The sequence below is a fragment of the Lathamus discolor genome, chromosome 4, assembly GCF_037157495.1.
Source record: "Lathamus discolor isolate bLatDis1 chromosome 4, bLatDis1.hap1, whole genome shotgun sequence".
In the NCBI taxonomy this organism is placed as follows: Eukaryota; Metazoa; Chordata; class Aves; order Psittaciformes; family Psittacidae; genus Lathamus; species Lathamus discolor.
The window spans coordinates 39892056-39905381 of NC_088887.1; the positions used below are offsets into that span (position 1 = coordinate 39892056).

The 13326-nt window shown below is 34.1% G+C and overlaps 1 protein-coding gene across 1 annotated transcript in view; it reads left to right on the forward strand.

Moving 5' to 3' along the window:
* CFAP47 (cilia and flagella associated protein 47) overlaps positions 1–13326 on the forward strand; it is a 302627-nt gene that overhangs the window by 163030 nt on the left and 126271 nt on the right. Inside the window, exons 48-49 of the mRNA XM_065677208.1 lie at positions 1028–1201; positions 10597–10708. Coding sequence (XP_065533280.1) covers positions 1028–1201; positions 10597–10708 — 286 coding nt within the window. The remainder of the gene's footprint in view (positions 1–1027; positions 1202–10596; positions 10709–13326) is intronic.

Genomic DNA, 13326 nt, shown 5'->3' on the forward strand with positions numbered 1-13326 from the left:
AATGAAATTTACATCAGTGTCCAATTTATGAAAATGCTTAGGTAGTTGCTAATATTAAGCATCTACTTGAGAGTCAGAAATTGACAGATTACCTACTAGCTGAAGTAAAAAAAATAAAGAACTAAATTTGCAAAGTTTAAGATTAGGAATGATGGATTTCCCCGCCACCCTTTATTATTTCTTCCTTTATTTGCTTTTCTATCAAACCCTCCATTTTAATGAAGGAAGTTACCCTGTAGAGATCCTGAACTTTGATCATAAAAATATATTGTGTTAATCTGAATGTAAACACATATGTTAAATTATATTTAATTACCTAAGTAATAAAGTAATAATCATGAATATTTCTTATTGCATGTATACATCACAAGTGAATTTATGTGGTGGTTATTTTGTTTTATAAAGTAATTTCTGTTGCAAGTTAAGCCACTGCTTAGCAGCTGCTTTTACCATCAGAATAATCACTATTTTAAATACTAAAATGAGCAGAGCAAAACCTATGACAGCTTTAGCAAGGAGCAGTGTACAATTTTTTTCCTGCATATTAGCATGCATTTCCAACCAAATATAATGTACTTTAGGAAACCAGTGTTATAAAACTATTAAAAGCACAGAACCTTGAGTCCTCTGATGACAAATAATCATGAAGAACATTTCAGTTCAAGGACAGATGGAAATGGTTGAGCAAAGTTCTATTTTATATGAGGGATAAATACGCATGAGAACATGGATATTTGTCTTCAAGGAAGAAGCCAAGAAGTATAAAATCTGGAAATACAAAAGTTTTGTATTCTTAATTTTCACAATTAAAAAAAAAAACTCACCACATTTGTTTATTTAGTTTTCTTCTCTGTTTAACAGCAGGGTTTGCTTAAGAACTACAAAAGTCAATAGGAACACTTTCTTGTAAGCATTCTTTATTATCTGGATTTAAGATTAACGAACTAACGGAGTTGATTTGGCAGCCAAAGGGGAATTTTATAATACTGATTTTTTTTTTTCTTTTCTTCTTTCTTTGTCATCTCAGGGAAGGCTTGTTTTGCGGAATAACACAGCTGGCACTGAAACCATCTTTAACCTTAAGGGAATAGGGAAGAAACCTCTGTCACAGGGTTGTGTTGTGATGGATTGCCAAGTGAGAAACGTCATTCAAAAACTTTTATGGGTACCCAATTATACCAAGCACAAGTTAATATACAAGGTAAATTTTTGCAATAATATTGCAACTATTTTTCTATCCAAGAACCTATGAATTATGTTTTACAGTAGCAAATATTATTGTAAATGCAGATATAATATTAAAATTCATGTATCTGTGAGATATATAAAACTATAGTTTACAGTATATGTATATGTTTACTGTCAGGATGTCTGTGAAATAGTGTATGATTTTACTGTATGTTCCATGGAAAGAGTTTTCTTGTTTTTTTAGGCTGGCTCCTAAGGAGACATAGCTTTGCTTTGCTCATTCTCTAGTCTTTCCTCCCTTCCTCCTCCACTGGTTTGAAACAGTGGCCAAATCCATCAGGTTTGAAATCACAGAAGTGGCTTGAGAATTACAGGGTTCCTGAAATCTTCATAAAACATTAGTATGTTACAGGAAAAGGGCAAAAAATATTATCCTACTAAGGGAAAGATTGCAGCATGAGCTTACTGATTCTAATGATCTTATGGTGTAGACAGTCAGTCGTTGCAGAAATTACTGTTAGTGTCTTTTGCCCAGTTGTTGTTTCACAGATGTTGGAGGAAGTTGGGAATACTGTGTTTGTTTCCTGATGGGAAAGAAATTTCAGAGGAAATAACACACTGGAGTTATTGAAAGGCAATGGGTCACTGCAGATCTGGATCAGGTGCTGAGGTATTTGTGACTTCAGTGGGTATAAGATAAATTCTTAGAAAATACAGTTTTCTTAGTTTCTCTGCTCAGGAAGATTTTTTTTTCCTGTTAAATATAATCCTTATTATTTTTCATTGGTTTATTACTGTATTTACACAAACACATTCTCTTATTAAAAATACTGTTGTATTATTGTGACTGCAGGATTTTTCTACCATTTATCTTGCCTCAATGTTTAATTTGAACGTGGTAAAAGTATTTCAGTAGTATTCTTCACCTTCCTTATCTATGTGTAGGACTCTATGTCATACGTCAGCAGATAAAGAATGTACATTGGGGCAAATAAGATGACTTCTGCTTTTTTTCTCAGCTGCAGAGAAGGTTCCTGAGTAAGAACATCTTGGACCTTACTCAACAAAAGCTGTATTTGTGACTCTATTATGGCATTTAAATATAGATAACATCTAGGTACTATGGCTGCAATACCATCTGCTAGGAGGTAAAACCTGACTAGCTAACTAGTGTGGACTCATGAAATGAGTGACCTTTTGTTTCTGCCTTGGAGCCAGTAGTGCCAAATGCTGATTTACTGAAAATGACAGATATTGATAGAGAGTAACCTCACCTTATTTTATAAAGAGAGGTCATGTGTGTACCAATAGCACTCTTCTGTTGGTTAATGAGAACTCATGGCAGTGTGAAATACTTCCTTAAGCTATTGCTAGTCTCTAATTTTTCATTATTACAAGAGGATTTACATTTGATAAACTTTGTTATAAAAAAGTTCAGCTTCATGTTCTTAGTTTTTGACTCATTATTAAGCCTGCCAAACAAAGTAGGAAATGTATTCCAAAATAGGAAATTGGGCATCACCAGTTTTGACATTTTTGTTTTCAACATTCTTAGCTTTTTACATGTGAATGCATTTATGTTTCTAATACGTTTATAGCTTTAGCTCTGAAAGAAGTGAATGTTTTTGAAAGTTGTCAAGAGAGCTATCCCCTCTGCTTTCCCACTGAGTGCAAACTCAGTATTTTTTGTGCCAATTAAAGTGAAAGACATTGAAATATCAAAATTCAAAAAGAATACATTATTATTTGTATATATTTTTCAGAAACATTGTTAACTTACACCAGTTTTAACTATTCCAGAGTGAGCTGGGTGTATTTGAACTTTGACCTCCTTGAGGGTGCTCTCTGAATACAAAATCCTGGGGTTTGGGTGCTTTTTCTTTATTCTGCTTGGTGTTTTGGTGGTTCATTTTGCCTTTAATTTTATGTTTTCCTCTGTAAAGTACTGCTTGCCAATCTAACTGTGTGTGCTCTTTTTGCTCTGGGATTTTTGTGAGATAAGTAGTCGGGCCAGCTATTTCATGCTTGTATGCATATAATAATCTGTGTGAATAATGTATTTTCTCTATGCTAGGATTTACCTGGAAGCTGTTGTATAACAGTTATTGAAGCAAGGTTGGCTGGAATTGTTTAAAAAGGCGTTACTGTAAAACCTACCAGTGTCTGAAAACTGTGTCCTCAGCAATATTAATTGCTTCTAGTACTCCCCATCTGATGTCATGTAGTCTTGTGCTATTGTAGTGAGTGAAGATCATTTGCTCACTTTTAGTTCCAAAACGGTTAGTTAGTAAATTAAGTTTTAATAAAAACAGTACATGATCACTGTTTTCTGGATGTTTGGAGAAGGGATAGCCTCCTCTAAGAGGGAACTGTAACCATCAACCTTGTTAGAAATGCAAAATAAACTCTATTTACTCAGAAGTGTATAGTACAAAGGGCAACAAGGAAAAGAATTGATACAAATTTTGTTATTCATTCCATGCTGCCTTTTGCATGGTGATTTTGCCTTGTCAAGTGTTTCTCTTGGGGGCCGTAGCTGACAGACCAACTCCTTCTCCTTTATAATCCAGCATCTTTGAAATTTTACCATATTGTCTTCTAGCTAAATTGATGGTTAGGTAGAGGAAATCTTGTTAGCTTTGGAGTAGACAGAACAAAGGTAATACAAAAAGTAATAGTTTGAGAAATGGTTTTGGTGGGATTTTTTGTAACTTTGTTAGCTAATGAATATCTTCATCATTGAATTGGTTGGTTGATTTGCACTGTACATCCTCCATTGATGGAGCGTATTTGCTATGCAAGTTAACGTCTCATAGCCAAACTGGAACATACATGATACTTTCTGAAAAAAAAAAAAGCAGCATTTAATTTAGTGAAGTAATAAGGCTCAGCTTGTATCTAGAATGGTACAAGATGTGTCAGTAGCTGATGAGCATAATAATTTACAGGCTTGTCCATAAACAATTTACTGCACAATGACTACCTAGCGATAAGTAATTTAGCTGAATTAATACTTGGGTAGTTTTGCCTTTGAGGTGTAAATTTAGCTTCACTGTTCAATTTTAATAACTGAATATATTAAACTATAAAATGAATAAAAAACTCATTTCATTAAAAAAATAATTGCATTGTATATATGCTACTCTGTTTCTCAGTATACACTATATTTATCTAATAGCCTCAACCAAAATAAAGAGTACTACAGAAAAAGTGACTATTTATAATGGAAGTCTGGGAGGAGGAGGGAAATCTTTCCTCCATTAAGAAAACCCTCTTCTCTCTGAAAAGCTCTCTTCCCTTTTCCCTTTTCAAACATATATGGAGTGTTCTTGTCTGGAGAATCAATTTTTGTATGTGTGGTTGTCTGTGCAACCATTAATACGTATCAAAAACACTTGGGGAGAGAAGTGCCTTTGGAATTCAGTGGAGGTCATGCATATGACTCCCATCAGTCTACCTTTAAAAATGCCAAGCAAAACACTTTCCATGCCTACAAAGCTTTCTATGATTAAAAAAACAATTTCCATAAAATCCCTTGAAAAATGTGAGTGTTTTTATGAACTATTTTCTACAGATTGATGTGTAAACCTCAGGGAAATACTGCCACTGTGTTCTTCACAGCTGTTCTGGGGGATATTACAACAAATAGTCTTTCTTGTGATTAACTTACTCCTGGGTCTGAAAAAACGTCACAACAGAATTCATAAAGAATTGTGCACATATAACACAGGCAGAGAATACATCCTTCTCTGGTGTTTATATTTATATAAGCTTAGTGACTACAACATAAGTGGATTTTAGTGGCTGTAAAATTAGATTCAAATCATCCTACAAGAGTAGGACATGTAAAGTATTTCTATGAAAATCCAGTCTGTCAGTCTCATAACAAAATTTTTTATAGTATTTTCTTTGGGGATTTTATATAAAACTCTGTCAGACAGATATAAATAATTGTCTGGTGTGCTGATGGTTGCTACTAATGACACCTTTGATAGTAACTTTAGCTATAAATGTACCTAATTCTTGCAAGCCTTGGTTTTGCAGTAAAAATATAAAATATGTTTTTCTCAGCGCTGTTCAAAATAGACATCATTAAAGTAAACTCTCCAGAGAAATGTCAAGCCTCAGTTAAATTACCTTTTGTGTATTAGGTTGTACAAGCTATTCGTAATTTCCAAAAGTATTATAGAATAAGTACATAATCAAGAAATATGAAATCCCTTGTTCTTCAGTGCATTTCTGTCTCAGTCCTCTCTCAGTTCTCTATGTAACCATTTTATATTTTTACAATGTCAATGAAAGAATGACATGAAGGTTGAGTATTTGTGAGATTTCCTGGGAATAAATTCCATGCAACTCAATAATCTGATTGCTGAAGGTCATATAACTTCATCAAGTTTGCATTCTTTAACCACAAGTAAATCTGTATATTCCATAATCTTCCTAATTTTATCTGTCCTTCCAATTTCAGTCTTTTTTGTTTCCACATTGTCTGACAGATAGGTTAGTGGTCTTGTCAGGTGGACTGGCTGGTTTATGACTGGATTATGTAGCACTCTTCATTATGTAGAAATGCAGGTTGCAGGTAACAGGTAGGAATTATTTGGGGGGATATATTCAGTGCAATGCAAAGATGTTTTATTTTGGTGTAGTGACATTACAAGAATTAAATTAATTCCTAATAACTCAGGAACATGCAAGTTATGCGCTGAAAGAAGGATGAGGGAAAGTAATGGGAGTTTCACTTGAAACATGTCATTCTTGATAGCACTGAATATATCTGAGCGTGGGATTGTTCAGTGACTCTTACAGACCCTGTTCTGGCCTAGTGCCGAGGAACGTTTACGTTTTAGTAAACAGAGTCTGTCAATATTTTTTAACAGACTTGAGAAACAATTTTCAAATGGAAATATTGAACATATTACTAACTTTGTATGCAAAGAGACAGCGGATATATTTAATTAAGTTCTGTACATCTGTTCACTACTTTAGTGTGAAGTATCACTTGCCATTCTTGAAGTAATGCTTATTTGGTTATTCAACTCTGGGGAAAAAAAAATTACTATAATTTTTTAGTAATCCCATTTCCATTCGTTAGCCATATTACAGTCTGCAGAATGAGTTTTCAAACCTCTGACAGATAAATTATTTTAAAATCGTAACATTTCATAAAACTGCTCCATTTATACTTTCTGGCTGTGTGTATATAATGACCTGAAGTATAAGCAATGGAGAATACCACAATTAAAAATTAAATCATTGGAGATGGATTAATTTGAGAAAAAATTCTGCAGGGTCAAATTTATAAATTTAATAGTAATTTACATTTGGTTTCATTGTATTATTCTACAGTTCTTGTTTTCTGAGTGATAGTGCAAGGATGTAACAACCTTCATACAATTCCATCCTAAAAGGAGCTTAATTTTTTGGTATTAGATGGGTATAGAACACAAGATATCCTTTTTCCTGTGCCATGGTTGTCATGAGAGCATCTGTCCCCAGAACACAGCCAGTTAATTTAGTCTGTATGCATCAACAACATACGAGTTCTTACCCTCTTCTAGTGTAGAACCATTGCTAAATGCTACAATTTCACTAGTCTTGGCCTGCTCCTATCTATCGGGATACCTTTGAGACAAGGCTTTTGTCTTTCGGGTTTGCTTTGATCATTCCTAAATTACAAACAGTTCAAGTTTCATGACTGCAGCAGGAAAGTTGATAGTAGACTGAGGCAGCAGCAGTTATGTATAATTTTTAACATGGATTTATAATGGCCAGAAAAAATAATGAAATTACTATTTCTTTGGCACATTTTAGAACCCTACTCTATTATTCAGAATCTTCTTGTCTCACAAAAGCAATGGGATATCTGATACCCAGCAGATCTTACCGTGATCCTAAGCCTATTTCTATTTTCACTCCAGAAACTGACACTTTAGTCTGTCCATTAGTTTTTATTTATACTGGAGCCTAGCAGCAGAACACAATAGAGTGAAAATCTGTTTATTAAAGTTGTTTCCTTTTAAGCTTAAGTATATATCACTAGAGCTAGAAAACAGGCAAAATTGTTTTGGCCTTATTTCTTAAAGATGTGTATTTAGTAAGATCTTTCATTGTGAAACCCAATTCGATATATATCAGTTGAACAAGAGAAGGGTGAGGACATGGTGGCAATGATGGCACAAGCCTTTGTTGTGTATTAGAAGCTGGAGTTTCAGGATTTTCAGTCAGGGAAAGTCAATAGGAAGAATGATACAGAAGCAATGTGTGTGTAGTCATGGGGGTTTGTTCATATTTGGGTTTGTAAATTTTGCAAAATCATGAACAGAACTATGGGTTTCTCTTGGCACAAATGTTTAGATAGTAATGTAGGTTAGTTGATTCAGCATTTAGTTATATTAATGCTTAAATTAAAACAAAAATAAGCATTCAGATTTAAGGTTTTCAGCTGAAACTTGAGCTCATAAGGGAAGCCTTCAGTACTCAGTTGTATTTCATATCCAGGTTTCATAATCTGTTTTTTCTTAGAACTAGCTGCTTTACAGCATAAATAGTATCGGTGAAACTATGTGTATAATCAAAATATTAAATACAGTACTGCTGATAGATGTTTTATTTCTGAATTCAGAAATAAGTTTTCAATTTCATATGTCCTCATTTTTGTATTTGAATTTCCTATTTTGTGTATTATGAAAACAGAATTCCAACTCTTTGGCTTGCATAGCTTTAAACGGTCTTCTTAAAATCTTCCTAAAAACTTAAAGAACTAAGGAAAATGTTTGTGTCCTTCCTGGAGAGGATGGGAGGAGGAGTGTGTACAGTAATTTACCTTGCAGTCCCAGTTCTCTGATCATTTTCACTTGGGGCATTTTGTAGTGTACCACAGTTGTCTTTCTGCCCTTGAAGGGACAACTACATGAAACAGCAATGTGCATTCAGATTTCGTCTTGGCATGCAGCCATGAAGCAGTATGTAGGATATGCTTGTGGCTGAGGACAATAATAGCTTTAGGAAGAGCTTGGGAAATGTGTCAGAAGGCTGACTGACATGAAAAAGGCTATTTAGAACTTAAAAATTCTGGGATTGGGCTGTGTAGCAAATTAGAAGCATGTGTATTTACTGAGAAGTGTGATTATAACTGAACTAGTAGAAACATTGTTAAACCAAAGCATTATCAGGAAGACCAAATTTTAGACACAAGGAAGAAAAAAGAACACTCTGGGATACTGAAGCAGTGCCCATGTATGTATGTATGTAACATGGCTCCCTTGCTTGCAGTCAGTTTTTTCCTGTTTGATTATACAGTCACTTTCTTAAAGTTAACAATTTTAAAATAATTTAGCTTCTGTTAACTCAATACTCTCTTTGGAAAGGTATCCAAAACTTCTCTTGTATGACTAAATGTAGTGTTCCTTTCACTTTGACATTTTTGGTAGAAACTAGTCTGATATATCCAGCCTTTAACAGAAGCTGTATTACCCTACTTTCCTTTATTTGAAGTAATCACACTTACCCTACTTCTGCTTCTATGCTACTTTTTTTCTTAAAATCTTGTTTTAATTTATCTTATTTCTATCCCTAAGAATTTGCTGTCAGTTCTGTTTTCCTATCCTTGTTTTTAGGTATATAGCCTTTGTTTTTGTAGACTTTCTAACTTTATTGTAAACTGAAATAGAGTAGCCCATAAATGTAGGGTCATGTGTAATTTATTGTGTATCTTATATAAAATGAAACTTGCTCATCTTCAATGTGTAACAGCCCCTCCTTTCCTCTTTGTTAATAGTTAAAGAGGGTTTTTTCCCCCAATTATTATTTTTTGTCTTCAACAAGGCTTTCCAGCATTCTCTTATTGGCCTGTTGTTTTTTTTTTTTTTGTGTTGTTGTTCGGTTTTTGGGGTGGTTTTTTTTTTGTGTTTTGGTTGGGTTTTTTTTTTGGGTTTTTTGGTTATTTGTTTTTGTTTTGTGTGTATTTTTTTACCAATTAGTCTATTTTCCTATTATTTTCAGCTATCGGACTTCTAATATTCGTCTTGAAATGCAGATTTATTGGGGAAGAGGAAGATTGTTGCTTTACATGTTTATATTCCTTTACTTAGAATAGTAGTTCTAGGTTGTACTAGTACTTGAACAAATGATTATATTAACACAAATACCCAAGACAGGACAAACATTATAGGCAATGGTTTGCTGTAATTGAAGACAAGATAATCTTAGAATTTTATTTTTGTTTTCTATAGAAAATACAAACAGAACTTATTTACTAAAAACATAAAGTTAACTTTTAGGACAAAAAAAATGGTCCAGGCACCTAATGCTTTTACTGTTATAAAAGAGATGGAAAATAGATGAATAGATGAGCTGAAAAAAAAAATCATTAGGAAGCTTTTCTGACTTGACTTGTGGTTTCACTTCAAAATTTCTCTGGACAGCACAGATACAATTTTGTTATTTAAGGTAATAAGAAATTTCCACATGCTACAGTATATCCTTCAGTGATATCCTGAAAAGATTTTTTAAAAGGACTGCATACCTCAGTGGAAAATCATGACCTGTTACCAGATGTCCTCCGCAGAAACTGCAGTGTCAGTTTAAAACGCTGTCACTCAGTGGCTGTTTGCTTCACGCAGTGGCAGAGGTAACAGAAGAGCGGGTGCAAGCAGAGCCATTCATGCAGTCTGCCTGTTGGCTTTCTGCACAATCAGTGACTCAAGCAGATAATCATTAGCTTTGGTTGATACTGCCTCAAAATTTAATGTCTCTTACATGAGCAGGTGATCATAGAGTCTGTCTGTAGCAAACTTCTACAGGTGCTGAAGAAACAAGATGCAATTCAAAAATACTCTCAGCCTGTATTCCTACAATCAGCTTTACTGTTTGCAAAATCTAAAATTCACCATATGAAAATTGTATCGGTCTTTTCATTGTTCATATAGTTACTATGTATGCCATTGCATACATGTCATTTAAAAATATATCAAAAAGCATGGTTTATTATAATTTGAGGTATAGCAATTGGTGTTAAAATGACACTTCAGATTTTGCTTTGCTCTGCTTAGGTAGATCATTACCATTAAGCCTCTTTGTTGCACTTCTAAAGAAAATGTATGTAAAATACTAAGAGCCTGTCTGTGCAAATCTAGGCATATGTAAGTAGCTCCATGGTCTATATAAGATACTTTTACTCACATGGAGCAAGGACTTCAAAATCTGTGTTTGATATGATCTGTATATACCAGCACTACTCTTACACTATGTATTTTTTTCATGTGCATAAAGATTACAACTTAACAATAGCATACTTCATATTCTACTTTTCAAAACAAGTAGAATGGATATTGCGTCTATAGTGTTCTTGCAAATGTAACATGCTTTTGATGATTTTTCCTCTTTATGAATTTTCTTCTCCAGGTATTTTCAGATCTTTCAATAGTGAGTGGTGCACCTGTTATCACGGTACAACCAGGTGACAAGGTTGCTTATACTTTGAATGTGTCTCCATGGAAACGAGGAGTCTTTCAAGGTACAGTATAGAACCCAAATATATAAAATATCCCTGTGAATTAGCAGATTAAACCTGTTTACATTTAATGATTAAATTTCTGTTCAACATGACCTTTCTTCTAGAATAAGGCTATAATTACTGGTGAAACTAGCTTTTAATGCAGCTCATATTTTTACTTGTAAAAGTCTATTACTACTAAATGTGTGGTCAGGCCCTTCAAAAATGCTGGCATATGTGTAACTTTATGCATTAAATTAGTTCCATGAAATTTGATTTAATAATGATTTTGAATTATCACCAAGTTCTTGGCTTTGAATTTAACTTTCCAAACCCTGTTGAATAGCTGTAGTTACCTTAATGCTTCTATAATCAAAGGTTTAAAGGCAGAATCTGATTCTTCCCCTTGACTAGCGTTCAACCTGTTAGCCACAAGGCAAGCTTGGCCTAGTACAACAAGAAAACTTCAATGCCTTCTCGCTAGATTTGTATCCCTGAGAAAAAAAAAAAACCAACACTTTCTATGAATAAGAAGGGTCAGCTTTCAATGAAACTTGTGACCATCAAGAATCTTCACCAGGAAATACTGAAGATGTACTATGATTTAACGTATACCTTTTTTTTCCAAGGCTTTAAAGATTTAGGAATATTCTCTTCTGTTTTGGAAAATCCCCAGTTCTTTTATATATGCTGAAAGTTTCAGTAAAAAAGGTTCCAAGGGATTTATCATACAGCAAATTAATATCGGGTGGTAATAGCCATGCCTTCAAAGGGATGGGGATGGCATGTTCAGATTGACATCTCCTATGTTCTGTCATTCCCCTAACTTCTATTATAATGGTTTCCATTATGTTTAGAATTATTACATCTTCACTGAGTGAGAAAAAGAGAGAACAGTCTCTCTAACCTGACAGAAAAGTTATTGGTTCAAAATCTGGGAAATGATGTATGCTCTTTTTTTCCTTTCCCAGAAAACAGTTCATTTATTTTGTGCTTCAAAATAACTTCATAGAAATCTGAAGTTATCCTTTGAAAAGAGACAGGGCCCAGTTATCTACCATCCACTTCCCGGCCCAGTGCTTGCTTTAATCACTACCTTAACGAAATCATGTTCCTTCTTCCTCTGCAGTGGGGACAGTTTTGGTTGTATCACAGAGATCTGTGCATGTTCTCTAATCATTTAGCTGCTGTACTAGAAAGAGGAGTGGAGGAAAGAAAAGCCAGTCACAGTTTGAAGGACAGCTGATTTCACTGTCTGATGTTAGCTGATACAAACCTAACTATAAGGTGTCCTAGCTAAGGAGCTGCTTACTTTGTGGATTCAAGTCTGCTTCATACTGTGCAAGGCTGGGAAGTAATATGTGTACCCCAAAGAAGAATTTTCAGCTTCTGGGAAACTTTAATGTGAAAGCTGAGATACATATGCATTTTTGGCACTTTCAGGATTGTTCAGCAGCCAGCCTGAAGCTAGAGGATAGCGGATTAGATGTAGGTGATTCAAGTGTGAATTAATTAGATCTCAGGACTCATAGTCCTTTCTAGGTCAAGGTACTAGAGATAAAGTATAATTTAAACCCCCCAAAAGAAAGGTACTCTTTATTCAGTTTGGTTAATTTGTTCAGAGGGAAGTAAATAACCCATGGGGACACGATGTTGACTGGTTGAAAACAGAAAGCAGTGTTCAAAAGCTATCCACTGAGTGAATAAATCTTATCCTGTGTGGAAAAAAGAACAACTCTTTGGGTACCTATTGGAAATCTCTGTCATAGTGCTACTGGATTATTTCAAATTTAAAACTCCTTAACTTGTAAGTACAAAACTTTGTAGCCTTGGTGTTTTAGTACTATTTTTGTCATATTAAAATAAACTCATAAAAGTACTTTCACCATATAAATTGCTGTACTGAGCAAATGGTCTGCATTTTTTCTTTACATTCAAAGTTCTTTTTGTTGCAAAATTACATGGCTGCAAGATTATTATTTTTTTTTTTTTTGCTTTCCTTCTTGCTATTTTATGATTGCTAAGCTGAAAACGGGTCCAGTTCATTTCAGAAGTCTATTTGGAAGCATTCCAATAGAGGGCTAATATTATATGCTTCGGCTGGTTCGTAGCTTATGACAGCTTTAACACAGAAATAATAGTTAATAAACATCTCACACAAGATTCTGTCACTAGATAAAATTTCTTAGCAATTGATTTTCTAAATAATAGAGCAATTTCCCTTAGGTTTGATAAAGCATCTTCTACTTATTACTTTATCTTTTATCAAACTCCTGCTTTCCACAGAACAGACCAGAATTTTTCCAGAATAGAAAAAAACTCTTAATGCTTGAACATTTCTTGTGCTAAAAATACATAATTGTTATAGTCAGTGTTCTTTTATCCATAAAAAAATTCTAAATTTTGGAAATAAGCTTTATAATTTTATATATCATCTTTCATTCACATTTTTAACTGTTTCTGTACTAAGTAAGCAGCAGGCTTTTGTGCTACTTGGAACTTTTCCTTACATTGAGGAAAAAAGGCAGTATATTACATGCCATGGCCTGTCAGACTGTAGCTGTAGGCCAGTTTTATTGAGATGGTGAAGATTATGCCAATACATTCTGGCCTGCAGATGAGTTGATTAAACTTGTTTG